Source organism: Phalacrocorax aristotelis, chromosome 3 (assembly GCF_949628215.1).
Source record: "Phalacrocorax aristotelis chromosome 3, bGulAri2.1, whole genome shotgun sequence".
Lineage (NCBI taxonomy): Eukaryota > Metazoa > Chordata > Aves > Suliformes > Phalacrocoracidae > Phalacrocorax > Phalacrocorax aristotelis.
Window position 1 is genome coordinate 1,021,513 of NC_134278.1, and position 20,441 is coordinate 1,041,953.

Here is a 20,441-nt window from a genome sequence, read left to right on the forward strand (position 1 = left end):
TCAACCCAGATCAAACCGTAACTTTTCACAGTTGTTTTGTGTCTTATTTTTTACCCCAATAGAGTAGGGGCTGTGAATGACAGTGGGATAGAAGGGTAAAACAAAATGTTCTACTGGGATCAATCCAGACTGGGGGATGGAGAGATGGGGAGCAGCCCTGCCCGGAAGGACTTGGGGGTGCTGGGGGGTGAAAAGCTGGACATGAGCCGGCAACGTGCACTCGCAGCCCAGACCCCCAGCCATGCCCTGGGCTGCATCCCCAGCAGCGCGGGCAGCAGGGCGAGGGAGGGGGTCCTGCCCCTCTGCCCCGCTCTGTGAGACCCCCCTGCAGCGCCGCCTCCAGCTCGGGGCTCCTCAGCACGGGACAGACACGGGGCTGCTGGAGCGGGGCCAGAGGGGGCACAGAAATGCTCCGAGGGCTGGAGCCCCCCTGCTGCGAGGCCGGGCTGGGAGAGCTGGGGTTGTGCAGCCGGGGAAGGGGAGGCTGCGGGGAGACCTTATTGCGGCCTCTCAGGGCTTGAAGGGGCTGATGAGAAAGGCGGGACAGACGTTTTAGCAGGGCCTGCAGCGACAGGACAAGGGGTGATGGGTTTAAACTAAAGGAGGGGAGATTCAGACTAGAGAGAAGGAAGGAATTGTTCACGCTGAGGGCAGTGAAAGCCTGGCCCAGGCTGCCCCGAGAGGTGGTCGATGCCCCATCCCTGGGAACACCCAAGGCCAGGCTGGACGGGGCTCTGAGCAACCTGCTCTGGTTGAAGGTGTCCCTGCTCATGGCAGGGGGTTGGGCTGGGTGGTCTTTAAAGGTCCCTCCCACCCAAACCCTTCTGTGATTCGATGATTGGAGTGCCTTAAAGGAATTGTTAGATTAAACTTAGGGCAAAGTCATCATGAAATGTAGAAACTGAAAATACGGAGCACTGAGGACGTTTAACGTGCATATAGACAAAGAAGCAAGCCGTAACGAACGCAGCTGTATGCGCTGTGGGTTTTAGTGGCTTAGGGAAATGAAGAGGCGTTTGGGTGAGCAGAGTTTTACGAAATTGCAACTTTTAAACGTTGCGAAGTTGGGAGGTCGTTGCCTGAATTTGCTTCTTGCTCCTCCCAGTTTGAAGTGTCACGTTTGAAATGAAACTTGGAAAGCGGAAAATGAAGGTCCTACAGCATGCGCGTTTGATGAGGGAAGAAAAAATCTAGGCTTTGTAGTTGCAGCTTTTCCTGTACAAGTTTTGCCCAGCAGTGGTTTGGTGGCTAGAACAGCAGTGTCTTTTGGTGAAAATGTTTTGTGCAATGCATCTATATTTAACCACCGCTTCCTGCATTTAAACTCACCCTGTACTTCTAGGAGTTGTGTAACATATTTCCAGAGTTACTCTTTACTGCCGCTGCAGCAGTTCAGTAAGGAAGGGATGCATTTAGTGGAATGTTTCCCTTGTAAACCTGGCACTGTTCTTGTAGCTTTTCCTGCGTCCGGAGTGTGGGCTGTGCTTTCACAACCAAAGTAAACGCACAGGAGCTAACGTAGCTGCATCAACACAATGTCTCCTGAGTCGTAGGTAGCACTCCCACCGGGACACAGCTCCACACCCGACTGAGCTGATCAGAAGGTAAGGAAAGATGGGTTTTGAAGTGAAAACAGAATTTTACGACAGGGGATTTAAGAATTTTAAGGACAGGAGACGAACCCCTCGGCGCTGGCATGCTTTCAGTTAGTACTGCATTCATGGAGCACATCCGTGCTCAGCATTTAGAGGAGGAATGACCGCCGTTTCATTTACGGGTTCCCCCCATCTGAAAACTATCATCCCGTTTGTGAGGTTGCCTGTCGGCCCTGTGCCGTGCACGTGCCTCTGAGCTGCTGCTGGCCGCTTGCAGAGACGCCGGCCCAGCCCATCGGTGTAAGTCCGGCCGCAGCTCTCCAAAGTGCCACCGTATCTTTGTCCAGCCTTTCATAATGCCATTTTCTTGCTTCCTGTCAGTCCCTTTTATTGTTAGAAGCAAAGGCAGTTCTGCCTTGTCATTGTTGCAACCATTATTATTAATATTGGGGCTTATTCAGATTGAAACCTCTTTTTTTTATTTTCCAGAACAGTGACGTTCAGCTGTTTACGAAATGAGAGATGGTGACAGAATTTTGTACCTTAAAGTATGTGTTAGCCCTTTCCCAAGCATGACGGAAGCTCCTTGTAGAGTTGCTCAGCATTTAAGAAGGAGCTGTGTTCAGCGAGCCATCGTTGGCGAATGCGGTGGCTGAACAAATGTGTCACAGAATAAGGTTTCTACACCAGCGGGAGTGATTGTGTGTTTGATTATGTAGCATTTGTTATTTACATAGGTGAAAATTGTTATTTATTTTCACACAGAGAAAGCAATAGGAATAAACTGTTCCTCAGTTTAAAATTACCATATTGACCACTGCCTCTTGCTGGTCCATGTAATCCTCCATCACCCACATATTAAATCTTTCTTGTGCTGCAGTCCCGGTGTAGGAGTTGCTCTCTGGCTGCCTGCAAAGCTGTGTGGCTGCGCTTTGCTGCGGCTAGCACTGGCTTTTGTGCTCCTTGGGGTGGGCAGGCAGTCTCAGTGGGCAGTTAGCTTTACAGAAAACAGATAAAATTGGTCCTTTCTAATACAGCTCTGCTCCCTTCCTGCAGAACAGGATAGCTACCTGCCTCTTCCTGGGTATGGAAAATGAGCAGACGTGGCAGCATCTCAGTCATGCCCCGACCTCTAAATTATATATATATAAAGAGTAAAGCAAGAATACAAAGGTCAAGCTGAGTTAAACCTTGCCAGAGGTGATAAGCAACTTGATACTTCATAGCTATTAAAAACTGGGGTCGCTGTTGAGTAAGGATCAAGCTAGGATTAAAGCGTTTTGGGATTGCTTCGAATGTAAATGCGCCTGTTGCAAAACGATGTTGGAATGGGGAGAGGGGAGGCTGGGCCAAGAGGAAGCGGAGAGCGGTGGGGTTGGGCCGGGTTGCAAGCGGGACTATGTCTGTGTGCAGGGTGCTTCTGGAGAGCCTCGGCTAGGCTGGGCAAGGCCGGTGTGGGACACAGCTCCTGGGACTGGCCTTCTGAAGGAGTGAGCTTGTTGAGGGCAGATCCATCAGGGGGAGTGCTGCTATGTCAGATTCTGGGTGGAAGCACGTAGAAGAATCGAGTGTCTTCTTGGTTAGGTTATTGTGCTACTTGGCTGGTTAGAACATTCATTGATGCGACAGTACACGACACAATGCCATGTGGAAAGCCACCGGTGGTGGGCACAGGATCTGGGGGAAGGGAGTTAAAGATCTGGGAGTAGAAATATTCGTGAAGGGTGGGACCTGGGAGGGTTGATACTGATAAATGTCTTGAAAAATATTAATACAGTAATGCTGACAGCACAGAGAAGGGAGGGAGAATAAAAGAACCAAGATGAGAAGTTATTGCTCCAGGAAAAGATGGTGTTATCATTGCAAAAGCGATGAAGTGGAATAGAGTGGTAGAGCTAAAAATTCAGCTATGAAGAGTGTAATATCATACACTGCAGGAACTCGGAATTGCTTTGAAATGGAAACCAAAAGGCTTAGGCATCCTGTAATTCACTAAACTTATTAGCATAATGTAGCAACTGAAAAATTAAGTGTGATTTTTCTGCTACCGTGGGTGCCACCATTTCCCGTGGGCAGGGAAGTAAGTGTCGCAGTGGAGCGTAATACACAATTTTGCTTAGCCTGCCCTAGAAACAAAGGGGCAAGTAGGGTGATCAGAGGGATGTAACAGCTATTTTAGGAGGAACAACTGGAGAGATTAGGATCCTTCAGGATGTCGGAGAAGAGACCAAAGCGCATTTTTAAAGTCACGGGTATGCTGGAAAAGGTAGGTAGGGATTGACATGCCGCATTGCCTTTTCCAGTAGCAGGACATTAGTTGTAGCATAAGGCTAGGAGGTGGCACGTGTGAAACACAAGGCAATGAAGTTAAGCTGTGAAACTCTTCATCGTAAGATGTTGCGATAGCAGCGGACGTACGTGGGTTCACAAGGGAATTCACAAAGGAACAGTCTATTTTGAACTGTTAAATACGCAGATGTGATCTCTGGCTCCAGAAGTCCTTGAACTACAAAGAAGTGGAAGCTGGGAAACCTCTGGCCTGACCAGGTACGGCTCTTACGTGCTTATGAGAACGCACAGAAGTCAGGTCTAGGTTTTTCATCCTGGTGAAGCGAAGGCTGAAACAAAATATTCCTGTCATATGAAAAATACATAGTGGTAACAGACATGGAAGAGAAGGAAGAAGTGTTGAGGCTCAAGGACTGTGGAAATCAAAGCTGCTGGAAATCCACCAGCAGGAGTGGGAGACTCTGGGAGAAGCTCTAGTTCAGCATAACAGAAAAGAAATAGAGAAAGGGGAACGTGGAGGGGAAAAAAACCCCAGGTGGGCCAGGTGTTTCAGGCTAGAACTTGATGGCTGGACAGGGAGCTAGGCCATCTTGTCTAGACTGTGCTCTTCCTAGAAAGGTTGGACTAGATGGTCCCTGAGGTCCCTTCCAACGTGGGATTCTGTGAAATAAGAGGATCACGATGTATCCTGTTATGCTGTTGCAGAAGAACTTACCCCAGGAGCCCTCTTCCCATTTATTCAAGAATATTCTATGAAAATTGGTTGCAGAACACCCAGCCACTCTCTGGTCTCTCTGTTCACAGACTCTGCAGTCTGGGGAGACAGCTAGGAACCGTGAGAGGAGATCCTGTAGGTGGATTTACAGGATGTTGATATTGGGAGAGTGAATACAAAACAAAAAAAAACCACCCCAAACATCCTTAGGCTGACTGGAATGCTGGAGGGACGGGGTAGGGCAGAAAGACGTTCAAGAAACAACTGCAGTATTTGGGAGTAGGTTTCTAGGGACTATAAACAGAGCAGGGTTATGTGAACAGCGAGTGAGCGATTCACCTTTTCAGGAGGTCAGTATTTGCTTTTCCGGGTCAGAGCGGTAAGTAATCCCGAGTTGCCCTAAACAGCCACGAGGTGTATACGTGTCTGGTCTTAAACTAGTCTTAAACTGATCTTAAGGAGTAACCAGACTATATGGTTAGAGCTGTACAAAGAGTTAGTTTTGCCGGGGTTCGTGGGGACTGACAGTTGTTCTTTCCTGACTTGTGAATTTTCCATTTACCAGTTTTCCTGCAGATTGCTTTCCTGGCAGCGGGCAGTGCGTATTGTCAAGCCAGAGCAAGGAACGCTGATAGACTCAGGTGGATGACAGTAGCTACATGTTAGTGAAGTGCTGGATTCTTGTGCCTGGGACGGGCTTGTTTGCGGAACTGCTGCCCCAGCAGCGTCTGCGCAGGCTTGTTGCAAGGCGGTGGCTTCTCAGAATCGCCGAATAGTAGGGGTTGCATCGTTAAGGCTAGAAAGTTGAGATCTAAAACATTAGACCCTGCAGAGCTTCCAGAGCTGGGTAAGGCAAATGATCCGCTTCTCTTCAGTCGTGTATGAAATAACCACACTTGACAGGGCATTAGCATGGAAGCAGTACGATGACAAAAAATTGCTTCTGTAGTAAACTGAAAAACCCTTAATTCAGAGGACAAAGACATTTAGACTTTTTTTTTTCCTACTTAGCTACTCTGACCCTCCTGTCTCTACATGAAATTTGTGTGCCAGCCTGTGTTCCTGCAGCCTTGTTGACTGATTCCAAATTTTAGAAACAGCCTTATTTATTTCAGCGTGCAGCTCTTAACTGCACAGAAGACCACAAAGTACCATTTTTCTATCGGCGCATCTTTGCTGGGAGCGCTTTGATGTGGCCAGAAAAGCGTCCTCAGAATTTTGTTTTATTCAGCAATGAGCTTGTTGCAAAAATAATGGCCTGACCTGCAACACCTGTCCAGGCGAGAGAGATGTGCAGCAGCGTAGCTATCCAAAATAGTTACACGTGTGGGAATGCCCCGTTACGTGCAAGTTCTTGCATTTAGTAAGGATGGCGGTGGACAGCCAAGGCTGCGGACAGCACCGCTGATCAGTCTGGTTAATGATCAGTCTCACTAATTTTTGCAATTACCCTAGGAATATCTAAAAGTTAACTCTTGCTGCTGAGTCCTTTGGAGGCTTCACCATGTGCGTAGCACGAGGTGGAAGAGGCTCTTTTGGCATGTCAGTCCGACTTACTATAAAACAATTAGATACTTCACTCGTTATAGACTTTTTTTTTCCTGGATGAATCTTTTTTCAGAAAAGCTGAAATTTGCCGGTCATCTTACAGATGTGCCTTTGTGAAGGAAAGTCTTCGACCCAGTTGCTGAAGCTTCCCGCATGTGCCTGATGTCAGCAGTACCGTATTCTGCTGCGTAGCTTTAACAATATTATAAAAAGAAACAGTGGGACAGTAATAAAATTCTTAGGATTATTTTGCTAGGAATTGTTTGGTTTAATATGTGAAAGACCTTTATTTTGGACTATATGTGGACTGGAAGGATCTTCACAGATCATTAGATGCAATTTCTTCTTGTTGCATCCCTGTAAATCTTTCATAAACAAATCACAGTACATTTTAAGATGTCTTCAGTCTCTGCTAGGTCAGCCGGAAAGCTGTCCCAGAAACTCCTTTCTCTGTTGGTTAAACCTCTAACATGATATAGCTTATGCATACTTTAATGTTGGCACGAGAATAATTTAAATAGATTTTTCACTTTTCTTGTGCTTCTCCTTTACCTAATCCCACAGGACGACCTTCTTTGTCTTCATTTTGCAGCCCAACAAACCAAGTTCCCTCGGTTTCCTCCTGTGCAGTAGGGCCTCATTTTCCGTGGCTATCTTAATAGTTCTTGTCTACATTTATTTTAGCTTGGAGAGCTAGCTAGTTTCCACAAATGTTTTTGCCTACGTCAAGGATTTATTGCACGCCCAGAGCTTTGGAGCTTAGTCTTACATGCCAGAGGTTTGAACAAAAGAATGGAAAGCCAGGGCAGTAAACAAGACATGTGGTCTGTGCTTGTCTTGTGCCATTTGCTCAGGGTGGATTCATCAGTCGTAGGCAGTTTGAAAACCATAACTCATTTCCTCTGTTTGCTTCAGTCAGTTCTCTAATCTCACATCCATTAAGAGTTATCTCTGAATAATGAATGGAGAATCCATTAAGAAGGGGAAAGGGCAAATATAGTATGTACTTAAAAAAAAAAAAAAACAAACCAAAAAAAACCAACCCACTCCAGGTTCTTTGCTTTTTCCCTCCCCACCTTTCTTTCCATCCATTAGCTTAGCTTCAGCTGCCAGAAAAAACACTGGAGGAGTTAACTAAGCAAGTTAGTTGTAGGCACATAAGACGTGACAAGCAGTGAGTAACAACTCCGTGTTGCCGGTGCCAAGTTGTGTAAAATCAAGCTGAATTCTTACCATGATGGCTGCGGGCCTTGTCAGGAGGGGAGAAATCGCAGATGCCGTATGTCTTGATGGTTTTGTTGAGGCTTTTCTGACACTGTCCTGCTTCATATAAGCAAGTTAGGGGGAAATGGCTTGGGTGCAGGTGCTATCAAGTGGATGCAAAACTCATGACAAGAGAAAATAAATGACGTGTGAGAGTTCTGTTGAGATATTTTGCAGGAGCCTGTCCTGAATTTCACGATAGGCAATGTTTTCTTTAATGGTGGGGATAAAGGAATAGAGAGTATCGTTCTTATATTTAAGCTTAAGCAGGACGGGATTGTAACTCGGATTGCTTTGGACCAATTGGAGAAATGTCACTGGAAAAAGTCCTGTGAAATTCGGTAGAGACCAATACAGAGTTATCGAGGTCAATACGCGTAATCAGTTACTCGGATGTCAGAAAAATCTGCTTCGTCCAGAGGAAAGGGAGTGGGATGCGTAAACTGGCGTGCCCAGGTCTGCTGGAAAACATTCCTGCATGAGGCTGGTAGGAGTTCAGCTGGAGCAGTGTCCTGGCTTTGCTGAGGCATGGGCAGACTGGAGGGAGTCCAGAGAGTAAGCGAGGCTGCGTATCTTAGACCTTGGGCTGATGAATAAGGCCTAAACAACTTGAGGTGACTTGAGAAAATTCAGAGAAGGTCCAAGCTGTGTTTGTGCAACAAGTAGTTGTAGAAAGAAGGGAAATGAACTCCAATAGTTACCTATGAAAGGTAAGACAGGGATTGACAGCCTTAATTTCTGCTTAGGAAAACTCCAGTGTGCCATCAGGAGAAACTTTCAAATGGGACAGAAAGGAAAAGAGTGAGGGGGATTCAAGCCAGCAATCACCAGAGGTCTTCAGCAGAACATGCTTCAGGAATAATGTGGGTATCCGTCAGCAGTTGGTAGAGCCAGGGAATGGACTAGATTGCCTCTCGAGGCTGCTGCCGGCGAGCCAGACCTCTACGCGGCGTGGCCTGTTAGAGCATCTCTGAACAAAGCGGTGCTCCCATTTAGGACCTGCCCCTGTTCCTCCTCCTCCGCTCTTTGCCCTCTTCCTGGGTTCTGTCGTCTCCTAGGAGGAGATAAAGGACTGGGAGCAGTCGGCCTCTTGGGTGGCTCTGCTGTGTGCTAAAACTGATCTGAGGTCCAAAGAGAGCCAATAAGACCCTTTGAGAAGAAACCTTGTGGAGCATTTCCCCTGCGTCTCAGGAAATTTCCCTCCACGGCATCTTCAGATTTCAGGGCTTTCAATTTATTCCGCATTTGCCAGCTGGTACTTGGCCAGAAATCTGACGTGCGCGTAAACAAATTAATTTGGTGACTACAGTCAGTGTTGGTTCAACTGTAGGTGACGGGGTGGTGGGGGGAGCCGAGTTTTCCCAGGACTCAGTGCCTGGTGGTGTCCGTGTTCTGCCAAGGCGTTTGCTGTGGCCTCAGGAATGGCTGAGAGGGAGATGGGTTGAGGTAGTTCAGCTCCAGGCCATGATCTTTTCTGAGGTTCCTGGTTTGTGAGCAAGGAAATGTGGGTCCGTGGGTCGGCAGGGGGGAGCGCTGTGTCTTTCTGAAGGTCAATAGGGAATGTTTAATCTCAGTTTAGACCAATTTGAATTGGAGACACCTTTGATTCTACCTTGTGTTAATAGTGCCACTGAAAACTGAATGTGAACACATAATCTGTTAGGTTTATGTCCTTTGAAAGACACTGAAATGCACAGTTAACTCTTAATTCTCTACGTAAAGGCATGTGAGTTTGTTTAACCAAATCTCGTGCGTACCATCAAAGATCTCAAAGTTAGATGGGAAAATACACACTGTCCTTAATCTTGCATGACCAATTTTCAGCATATTGCTTGTAGAAATAGACAATTTGCATCTTCTAGATTTACTTTTCATATGCTTTGACCTAAAATTTCAGGAATATAAATTTGTATGGTCACATTTAAGCTTATAAAACTGATCTGAAAATGGAATTCTTCTCTGTTTTAATTCTGAGTTCTAGAAAATACTGAGTGATTGTCTTTGTGGCTCAGCAGCTGCTGTAATGGAGAGGGATCTTCTTGGGCATCGTGGTGGTGTTGACTGGGTCAGGTCATCGCTGGTTGCAGTTCCCGGCTCCGCTGCCTTTGACAGCGGCACTGCTAAGCAACCTACAACATTTTGGGAACTTCCTACTGAAACTTGAGTACTGAGTCAGGTGGTTTGTGCAGTGTCTAATGGGCTGGTCAGCGGTCACGGTCTGTAACTTAAAAATTGTAGATGGAGTTTTTAAAGCGGCTTATTTTTACATTCCCTTGGGTGCAAGTTTCAAGTTGTCAATTAAATTACAAAGGTTAAAATTAACACGTTTCTACCATGACTCGATACTGGGTTTATTTGTTGTGGTAAGATACCAGAAGACCTGCTGCAACTTACCACTTTGCTGTTCAACAGATAGCTTCACCTTCTGCCGCCTTAGTCGTGTACGCCCAGCGAAGCAGTCCAGTGTCTTTTGTCTCTGCCATAGTTGACTCTGCAATGTGTGTTTTAAAAAAAAAGTCCCCTTTAAAGTAAAATCCAGAAGAGAAACTTCAAGCCCAAAGTTTCTGTAGCTTCATGAGCCTGGCTTACTGAAGCTAGTCCTTCTTGAGTGTTCAGCTGTGTCTGGGAGGGAATGGGCCTTCGCCTTCCTTGAAGCTGCTGCACGCTGGAGCGTGTCCTACCGCGCTCTGAAAACATCACGCATCCCTCGGGAGCGGTGCGATGAGCACGTACCGAGCCACGCGCACCTGCCGAATAGATACGCTGTGCTGGTTTCTTCAGAGCTCGCCTCTGATGTGTACTCTTGTCTGTTTTCCGCAGGGACACAGCAGGGCAGGAGCGATTTCACACCATCACCACCTCCTATTACAGAGGTGCCATGGGGATCATGCTAGTATATGACATCACCAATGCCAAGAGCTTCGAAAACATCAGCAAGTGGCTCAGAAACATAGATGAGGTGAGTAACGTCTGTAAGGTCCCGGAATTAGAGCTGGTTTTTGCGACCCGCAGAGCCACGTGATGAGTCCCACAGAACTCAGCTTCTGCTTCCACCCTGGCAGCAGGTGTAGTGTGTGAATTAACACCGGGGTTTGGGTGCTGTTCTTAGGCTGGCCTATGTTCCGTCCCTCAACTCTCCCTCCAGCAATGGCATGAAGGATCACAACATTACACAGGGGCAAGTGGTGTCCTAAAACACCAAATTCATACACGAGCAAACTTTGTTTCTGTGCTGGTGAATACTTGGAGGTAAGGAATGCATCTCGTGGTAGCTGGGAGTTGCAGTTCTCGGGAGAAGCTGCCACCACAAGGTGGTGTGCAGAGGAGCAGCACGAAGCCATAAGCGGTAGAGTAGCTATAGAATATGTCACTTGTAGTATTGACCTATTTTATAAGGATGACCCTGTAAATCCGCAAAGATAATTAACCGTGGTCGCCTCCACTCCCTCAACATTGACATCATGAAATATTTGCAAGTTTACCATGGCTGTTAGTGTGGCAGACTGCTGTTGTTGAATGTTAGCAAGCTACTCAAACCCACATAGCTGATTTTTCTGTCGTAGTTAAAGGAGCACCAAACGAGGAGGCTGGTAAAATTTCAAGGAAGGTCAAGTGAAGCAGAAGAGACTGATGTGGAAACATTAAGTGCCTGGATCCCCAAGAGCTCATTCTCTGGGAGTCCTGAGATGTTAGAGAGCAGCACAACCATTAGTTCTTGCTGTTGTTGTGCTCTTCCTAAATGGAATAAATGTTTGGATTTTCCAGCTTCATTATTTTCCTAGAAAGCATGAAGATGGCCCTGTAGAACTGAGCGTCAGCAGACGGGTGCTGTCAGGCGTTGCTAGTTGAAGCATTGAGGCTGGTGAAAGGTTCCTACGGAGCACAAATGTGATATTGGGACTTCAATTTCCTAGCGTGAGAAATGGGAAACGGGACTGTTTATGGGAAGGTACAGAAGGGGGGCAGCAGGGGGGAGTGAGGCAGTGCAGGGAGAGACTCAGCGGCGAGCTGAATATAAAATTGAAACTAAGGCCTTTAGCTTCAGCAGTTGTGTTATTTAAAGAAATTTAGTAGTATCCAGGAAGCTGAGTAATGGATGACATTCATACCATTGTGTCTGAGAAGCGAGTGTTTTTGCTGACCTCATGTTTTCAAATCCGTGTCACACAAACCTTTGCAGCCGATTTCAGGTGCATTGTGAAGGCTGCGTGGTTACGGCAGTTTTATAAGGGATGTTTGACACCATAGGAAGCTTTTCATATTGGGGAAGAAGCTCACTAACGGAGTGCATTTGCAGAAATGATGGGTGCGGTCATCCTCTGAGGCTCCAGGTGCAGTGTTGAGGCTTCTTGCCAAAACGTGTGGCTGGGGTATCCACTCGTGTGCCGGATTATTGCAAATGAGAAACGTGAACGAACTAGCCAAATGCTTTGGTTTTACAAGGACTTAATATTGCCAAGGATATTCTCTCAATGAGGGGAATTTTCAATAAGCAAGCTGCTGTTCTGAATTGCTATTCTGTGTGAGGCTCTTCTACAGGATACTGCAGCCTTGATTTAGAAATAGCCAGGAAACCTGGAGATGTTACACCTCCATCCTTGCAAAATACTTAATTATTTAAAGGTCACACATTCTGCAGAGGTGTACTATGCCATGCGCTTCTGCTTTGGGCTGGTAGGAATTAGCTGAGTTGCTCAAGTGCACAGTTTTGTACGTTGGAGCTGGCTGTATTTGAAAGAAGTCTGTTGCTGCGTAAGCAGTTCTCTGTGTGTGCACGAAAAGTCAACATTTTCAGAGTCTTACTCTATGCGGTATCTTAATCTATCTTTGCCGTCTGATTGCTCTTCCTCCTTGTGACCTGAAAGGAAAAAACCTGGGTGTGATTCTCCTGAGGAATGTTATTAATGTAAGCAGGAGTACTGGGTACGTGGGTCTCTTGCCTCTGTAGTTCTAGTAGTAATTCTCCCGCAAAGTAGTATTAAGACTGTTAGCGTGCAAGTAAATTCAGATTAGACTTTCTCATGGGGGGTTTCAAAGTACTTTGTAGAATCGTGGAATGGTTTGGGTTGGGAGGGATCTTAAAGATCATCTGGTCCAACCCCCCGGCCATGGGCAGGCACACTCTCCACTAGACCAGGTTGCTCAAAGCCCCATCCAACCTGGCCTTGAACACTTCTAGAGATGGGGTGTCTGCAGCTTCTCTGGGCAACCTGTTTCAGTGCCTCACCACCCTCAGAGTGAAGAATTTCCTCCTTATATCTGATCTAAGTCTACCCTCTTTCAGTTTGAAAGCCATCACCCCTTGTCCTATCACTACATGCCCTTGTAAAAAGTCCTCTCCAGCCAGTAGGCCCCCTTCAGCTACTGGAGGGCTGCTGTAAGGTCTCCCTGGAGCCTCTTCTCTTATCGAAGCCGAACAACCGCAACTCTCTCAGCCTGTCTTCACAGGAGAGATGCTCCAGCCCTCTGATCATCTTCATGGCTGTCCTCTGGGCTCGCTCCAACAGGTCCATGTCCTTCTGATATTGGGGGCCCCAGAGCTGATGCAACACTCTAGGGGGGTTCTCATGAGAGAAGAGTAGAAGGGGAGAACCCCCTCCCCCACTCTGCTGCCCACGCTGCTGGGGATGCAGCCCAGGGCATGGTTGGTTTTCTGGGCTGCCAATGCACATCGCCAGATCATGTTGGCTTCTCATCAACCAACACCCCCAAGTCCTTCTCACAGCTGCCCTCAATCCATTCTCCACCCAGCCTGTGTTTGTGCTGGGGATTGCCCCGCCTCAGGTGCAGGACCTTGCACTTGGCCTTGTTGAACTTCATGACGTTTGCACAGGCTCTCAAGCCTGTCAGGGTCCCCCTGGCTGGCAGCCCTTCCCTCCAGCGTGTCGACCACACCATGCAGCTTGGTGTCGTTGGCAAACTTGCTGAGGGCGCACTCGATCCCACTGTCCATGTGGCCAGCAAAGATGTTAAACAGCGCCGGTCCCAATACCGACCCCTCAGGAACAGCCCTTGTCATTGGTCTCCACTTGGACGTCGAGCTGTTGACCGCAACTCTTTGAGTGCAACCATCCAGCCAATTCCTTATCCACCGAGTGGTCCATGCGCCAAATCCATGTCTAATTTAGAGACCAGGATGTTGTGCGGGACAGTGTCAAATGCTTTGCACGAGTCCAGGTGGATGATGTCAGTTGCTCTTCCCTTACCCACCAATGCTGTAACCCTGTTGTAGAAGGCCACCAGATTTGTCAGGCACGATTTGCCCTTAGTGAAGCCACGTTGGCTGTCACCAGTCACCTCCTTATTTTCCATGTGCCTTAACATAGTTTCCAGGAGGACCTGCTCCATGATCTTGCTGGGCACAGAGCTGAGACTGACTGGCCTGTAGTTCCCCAGGTCTTCCTTTTTGGTTGGACTTGATGATCTTTTCCAACCTTAACGATTCTACGATTAGCGCGGCGCTCACTTCAGTTTTCCCTTTGTGATGGCCTGTTTCACGTTTGCTTGGTGTATAGCCTGCGTGCCATTCCACCGCATGAGTTTCTCACCTTCTGTGTGAAGTGCTTAGCAGATCGAGCTGAAGCACAAAGGTGACATGAAGTCTTGCTCTGATGATCGTGACATGATGCTAGAGAGCTGTAATTTCCCTCTGTTAGTTAACTTGGTAACTCCTCTAAAAACAAAATGACAGGCAAAAGGGGTTTTTACTAAATTCCTGGTCATTTGGCTTTGTGGTGGCTAAAAGCTTAGCTGCAATTGGTAAGGAGACGTACCCGTCTACAAGAAAACTATGCAAAGGACCCTTTAAACACCAAAAGAGTAGTAGCGTCAGCTGGAGCCATTCCTGTGCCTGAAGCCTGGTTGTCGGCAGCTGTAGAGACGGGGTTCTTCTTGTCCTGTAATGTTCTGTAGCGTCGTATCTGTACACGCGCTTGTCTAGCACACACAAAAGCCGACGCCTCCAAGTGCCAGGCAGGAAGCTGATTCTCTTCCCACATCACTGAATGCAAACTTAGCGAAGATCTGGTAGGCTGGTGTCATTAACTAGAAGGATCTGGGCTGCAGATCCTTTTCCGAAAGGAAATCTTCACACTTAAACTACAGAAATAAAAAGGAAGGGGGATAATAATTGGCATTGGGTGGTGACAGAGCCATGTCACACCTGTAGCTGTGGTTTCATTCCACTTCCAGGTTATATGAACAGTTCAGTTCAGGCACTGGCTGAGGAATGACTTCTAGCGGTCGTTGTTGTGACTCAGGGAAACGCAGGACGCCAAGACCTCTGAACGTTAGCCTGGACTTCAGACAGCCTGGAAATACAAAAGTGAAGCAGTTATTTACTGCTTGTTGGGGGAGACGTGTAAACCTGCCTCTTGTCTCGTTTTAGCATGCCAACGAAGATGTGGAGAGGATGCTGTTAGGAAACAAGTGTGACATGGAAGACAAAAGAGTTGTCCCTAAAGCAAAAGGCGAACAGGTAAGTGCTGGATGGAAACCTCCTTGCTGACCTAAGCAAATCCGTGCCAAAGCTCCTGCCGTCTCTGGGTGGTCGAGGTGCCGCGACGGGACGTGCCAGGGAATGAACAAGGCGCTGCGCTTGCTAACGGTTTGCAAGGCATGGGAGTGTTTTCTCGGAAGCTGCGTTGGCAACAACTGCCGAGAGTGGAATGAGTTCAGCTGCAGTTTCTGCTTTCCTTGAGAACTAAAAATTTTCAGGCATCCTTTGTTAAGTTACTTACCGTGTGACAGGCTTCTAGGGGATCTGTCGTCTTCTGTTCAGACATTGACTTGTGATTTAATACACTTTAATTGCTGTTTCTGAATCGTTAAGTTCCAAATCTTTTGTGACGCCTCGCCTCGCTAGTACTTCTGATGCCTGCTACGGCTGAAAGAATATTACATGCTTATAAATGCCGCTAATCACGCACGCTAATGCCGCGTGAGTAACTACCGTAACGCTAACCACCTTCTTTCTTTTTTGGTTTAGATTGCTAGGGAGCACGGTATTAGGTTTTTCGAAACTAGTGCAAAAGCAAATATAAACATTGAGAAGGCATTCCTCACATTAGCAGAAGACATTCTTCGAAAGGTAGGTGCTTCCAGGATTCGTTTGGGAAAAAAAAAAAAAAAAGTAATCCTAAGATTTCAGCTCCTGTTGCTTTTGATGTTTACCTGAACTGTTGCAGCTTTTGGCTTCGGCGTGCTACGACAAACAAGTCCCTGGAGGAGGGGTATTGTACATCTGAAGCTTCTAAAGCTTGTTTGATGTAGAGGGAGTTGCATATATCAAAGAGCCAAGGAACGTAAACTCGTAGTTGTTTGGCCCTTAAGCTCATGCCTGTGTCGTACACATGCTTGGAGTTAAAACGTTTCAGCTGGCACGGAAGAGAATTGTCCTTTCCCTGCCACCGTCTCCATCAGTACGCCACGATGTCTAAAATCTGTTGCAAAGAGTTTAGATGTGGCTGATGGAGCAGATGAAAGCTCTGCCACGTCCTACCTTGTGTCCCAGCCCTCTCAGCCTCTGCATCTCGCTGGAGGTTTTACTGGGCGGTTTTGTCGCAGCTGAGGGAGGAAGGTGGATCACCGGTTCATCCCGATGGTTGGCTCCCCTTCCTGAAGCGTGCGGCGTACCGTAAAGGTCTTTTCCGTGGCCTGTACCCAGCTCTTTGTATGCCCAGCGCTACAGGGTGCTGCTGCGCTTGTATCCCCGGTATCTTTCATCAGTAGAAAATGCATCGGCTTCCCACAGGAGCCGCCACTTTGCTGCGGGATTGAGCTGGGCTGGGTGCGTGGGTGGCTCCGGGGCTGGTCCCAGTTAGCTGATGTACTCCCATAGCCCAGGACTTGATTCCCCCAGTGACCCCTGTGCTAGCACGTTCCTGCTTCCGATCAGGTTGTGCAGTGCTGAAACCTGTGGAGCTCAAGAAACGTGGGCTTGGCTGGCTCTAGCACGTGTGCTTTTGCTCCTAAACAAATGACCCTACATGGTTTTTCTGTGCTCCGGCTTAGCGGTAGGGCCGGCCCCGTAGTGAGGCTGCCTTCGGCCCCGTCCCCCGCCACTCTCCTGCCTGAGCGCCGTAATGTCATCCCAGTCAGTCGCTCAGAAATTGAGCGCACGGTCGGTGACGAATCTTTTCACCACCCTTTGAAATACACATCTGCCCGACGACGTCTGGCTCGCCGTGGTGGTGCCGAGTTGTTTCCTAATCGGGCTTTGACAAGCTTTATGTGAGAAACGGGGTGAAAATTTGTTGGAAAAATTGTTTGGAAAACAAAGGGGATGGCCTTTGGCGAGCGGGAGGTCAGGCTGGCCAGCCGTACCGACCCTTTTGACCTTTAAATTTTTATTTTTTGGCCTCGGTGTATTCATCTGAAGAACGGGACGGGTTGCTTTTGCAAGGCTGGGCCAAAGAGGATAATAAAAGGAACAGAGAGACGAAACTGCAGTATTATCGTGAATGTTTAGGTTCGTTTCTAAACAGATGTTTAGGAAGTAGCTGTTAGCATCTGATCAAAACCACCGCACTTTGATTTTTTTGCTTTGGTCTAACCGAGTTTACATGCCGTGACGCAGGCGAGCCCGCTTTGTCCGCTGCCTCGGAAGCTGGCGTCCTGGTTAACTGGAAGGCAGATGCTTTTGAACAACCCCTCTTTATCCATAAATTACTCTGTGGTTTTTTAAGGTCATTAGTTCACATAATTTAACTGAGCCGTACGCTCTCATTTACTTACTCCACCAAAGTCCCAGTGTCCGCTCTAAGAGCGGGATCTAGACGACAGTTTTAGTTTACTTTGGGGTGGTCCAAGTCCAAAAGATTCGGGGGTTTTTTCCCAGTTCTTGTTTATTTAAAACATAACAAACCGACCCAGAACTGGTTTTCCCTACTTCTGCTGGCAAGGGCAGGAGGGTTCCCTACGTTTCTGTGGAGCCTTTTGTCCATAATTTATTCATAATATTATTTGGTGATTAAGCCTTTGTACGCCGCTATCTCTTCGGCTCCGAACGCTTGATTTCAGAATGTCTAAGAGTCATCTAACGCCTTTTTTTTTTTTTCCCACTTGTTTCATTGCAGACCCCTGTAAAAGAGCCCAACAGTGAAAATGTAGATATCAGCAGCGGAGGTGGGGTGACAGGCTGGAAGAGCAAGTGTTGCTGAACCTTCTCCTCTATCACCAATCGGCATCCACCGCCCCTTTTTTCTCGCTGCAAAACAAACCACTCTGCCCGTTTTTAACCTTAAACCAATGTTTTGTTCCTCATCTTAACAAGCTCCCGCCTCCCCTTCTTTAGGACAGCTTGCCTATTATAATTTTCTTGACAACGTGTATAGGAAAATCATCTCCGTGACTTCATTCTTCTTTTTTTTTTTCATGCACCTGCTCAACTTACCACTACGTTTTGGTTGTATTATAGTCCCGTTCCTCCTGACATTAAAACATAGAGCAATCATACTCAACTCTATTCCGCAAATTGTATAAGAATAAAAGTTAGAATTAACAATTTATTTTGTACAACAGTGGAATCTTCTGTCATGGATAACGTGCTTTAGTCACCGTATTCTCTAGATGCATCAGCAAAAGAGCCAGGAAAACACTCATTTTCGCCTTGAGTATGTGAGTGGGGTTTATTTTGTCCTGTGCCTTATGTGGAAAGGAACTTTTGTTTTCATTCTTTTTTGTTGTTTTTGTTGATCTCTGGTGGAAGCATGTGCAGGAGACATACCATCCATACTTGACCATTTTAAAGTACTGAACTCTTTCCGTGATTGCTTTCTGTAACCGTTGGTGTAATGCATCGAGGACAAAGGGTGGTGCAAAAAAAAAAAAAAAAAAAACAAAAACAAAAACCACAAACTACATTTAATCTGCTGTGTCTCCTTTCTGGTGATCTAGCCATTCGGAACTGTTCCTGCTGCCATCCCCCCCCCCCACCCCCCCCACTTGCAGCTCTTTCCTTTTGCCTGCATGCTGCTTTTATTTGCATTTCTTCATGGTGTGACGTGTTAATTAAAAGGATGGCAACGTGGTATGTTCGCCAAAAACTTAATACAAAGCACTGATTTAGCTTTCAAGGTAAAAATGTTGAAGATACCTACTAATTTCCCTCTAGGCGATGTCAGTCCACTAGTATATCTCCTCTCCCCTCCTGCATAGCCGTTGGGTTTTATGATATGGAAGAGTTATTTGCATGCACTAGTTTTCTATGGAGGGTGATGTGGTTGTCTACTTTATGTGTATGAATAGAACATGCGATTCCCAAACTGACAGCAGTTCACGCGAACTTTTAAGTTCTCTCTTACCGTTAGCCGCTCCAACAAGCTGTTCGGTAGCCTGGCAAAAGGCTGAGCGAGACTAGATTTAAAGAAAAAAAAAAAGGAAAAAAAAAAAAAAAGGAATTAAAAAAAAAAAAAGTTGGCAGTTTAATTTATTACCTCGCTGAAAACTTTCCATTTTCCGGTGTTAAAAGCTGAGTCGCTGGCGCGTGGGTCAGCCTTGCCCCTCTCCCGCTGTGGGAAGGCGGCGGCGGGCGACCCCGGCAGGGCCGCCGAGCCCCCCCGGGCCAGGCTGCGCTGTCACCGCCACCTCCCTCGCTTCTCAAAGGCAGCGGGTTAAGGACTGCCGGGGCTGGGCTGGCTCCGTCGGCCGCTCCTGCCCAGCCCAGGCAGCCCTTCGGGCCTCGCATTCAAAACACCGCCTAGAAGAGCTGCTCCAGCCAAGGACGAAACGAGACTTTGAATAGACGCTTCTCCCCCAGGGCCTCACCTTCTCCTTTAGCGCTGGACACGCCTGTGCCCCGCTCGCCTTCCGGACTGTCTCCGGTAAATAACTAAAGTAGTAAATAACGCTGATTTAATTTTAACGAAACGGCGGTGTTCTAACACTTAACGTCTAGTTTTGAGCGGCTTCCCCCGTAGTGACGCGACCGAGGTGTCTCTCTCTTCCTCCGTATCTCGGCATTTTGTCTCGGTGTGTGTTAACCCTTCGCAGGCGAGTGGCTGTCGGGGTCGGGCAGGGCCCCGCGGCGGGCGCGTGAACCGCCCGGTCAGCGCTGTAAATAAGAGTACGGCTACCTTTTGGTTACACCTGCACTTTCTAACGTTATCAAAAAGGGAAAAAAAAAAAAAATGGAGAATTATACATCAAGGGGTTGTTTGGTTGTTTTTTTTTTTTTTTCTAAATAATCCTTGTTTTAAACATGAGCTTTTTATTTGCTGCCAGGGGCTTGGCTCCCTCTGTGTAAATCCCTCGGGATCCTTTGTAGACGCTGTGTTCGTTGCGAGCCAACAGGTAGAGGACAGGCCACTCGCTGGTACTACTAGCTACCGCCTCCGTTGCGTATTCTCCTTACCAAGTTAATAAACTGAAATATTTCTAGACGGTCTACTTCTGTTCCTATGAAAACCATGAATTTTAACCGCGTGGCTTGGCTTTGGTTTGTGTTGTGGAGCGCAAGGCCCAGCCGAGGAGGAGTGAGCAACAAGAGTCGATGCAGATGCTAAAAGGAAACAAAAAATTAATAATAATCATGTTGGAGGAATTTGCAGTAACTTTATTTCTGCCGGTATCTAAACTTCCTGCTAGCTAGCGAACTAACTGCTTGTGAAACCTCTACTTGGAAGACACCCCCCTCCCCAGCCCTGCGCGTGGAATAAAGCCTAAGGCCAGCCTAAAAAAGGGTGCGAAAGCAGCTTTGCCCGGCGCCGGCGGGAGGCTTTGGCCGACCCGGCCAGCGGAGGAAGGCTCAGCGCTACCTTTTGTCACGGCAAAAACAAAACAAAACAAAAAACCAACCAAACAAAAATACGTAAATGATTAAATTGGTCGTGATAAACCAAAACCCGAGGTTGAATCCATCCTACGAGGGCATTACCGCTTTCTGTCGGTGCCCCGGCGCTGCGGGGCGGGGGTAAGAGCGGCGCTTCGTGCTCTCGGACTCGGACGGTGGAAAAACAGCATCAACTTAAGGTCTAGGATTAATTCCCATGCCTACGATTTTTTACGTAATCTTTTAATATTTTTGCTACTCC

General features: G+C 47.3%; 1 protein-coding gene across 1 annotated transcript in view; it reads left to right on the forward strand.

Moving 5' to 3' along the window:
• Positions 1-17,916, forward strand: part of RAB10 (RAB10, member RAS oncogene family) — a 46,872-nt gene extending 28,956 nt beyond the window's left edge. Inside the window, exons 3-6 of the mRNA XM_075086381.1 lie at positions 10,231-10,369; positions 14,798-14,887; positions 15,398-15,499; positions 17,487-17,916. Coding sequence (XP_074942482.1) covers positions 10,231-10,369; positions 14,798-14,887; positions 15,398-15,499; positions 17,487-17,570 — 415 coding nt within the window. The 3' untranslated portion in view covers positions 17,571-17,916. The remainder of the gene's footprint in view (positions 1-10,230; positions 10,370-14,797; positions 14,888-15,397; positions 15,500-17,486) is intronic.
• The last annotated feature ends 2,525 nt before the right edge of the window (positions 17,917-20,441 follow it).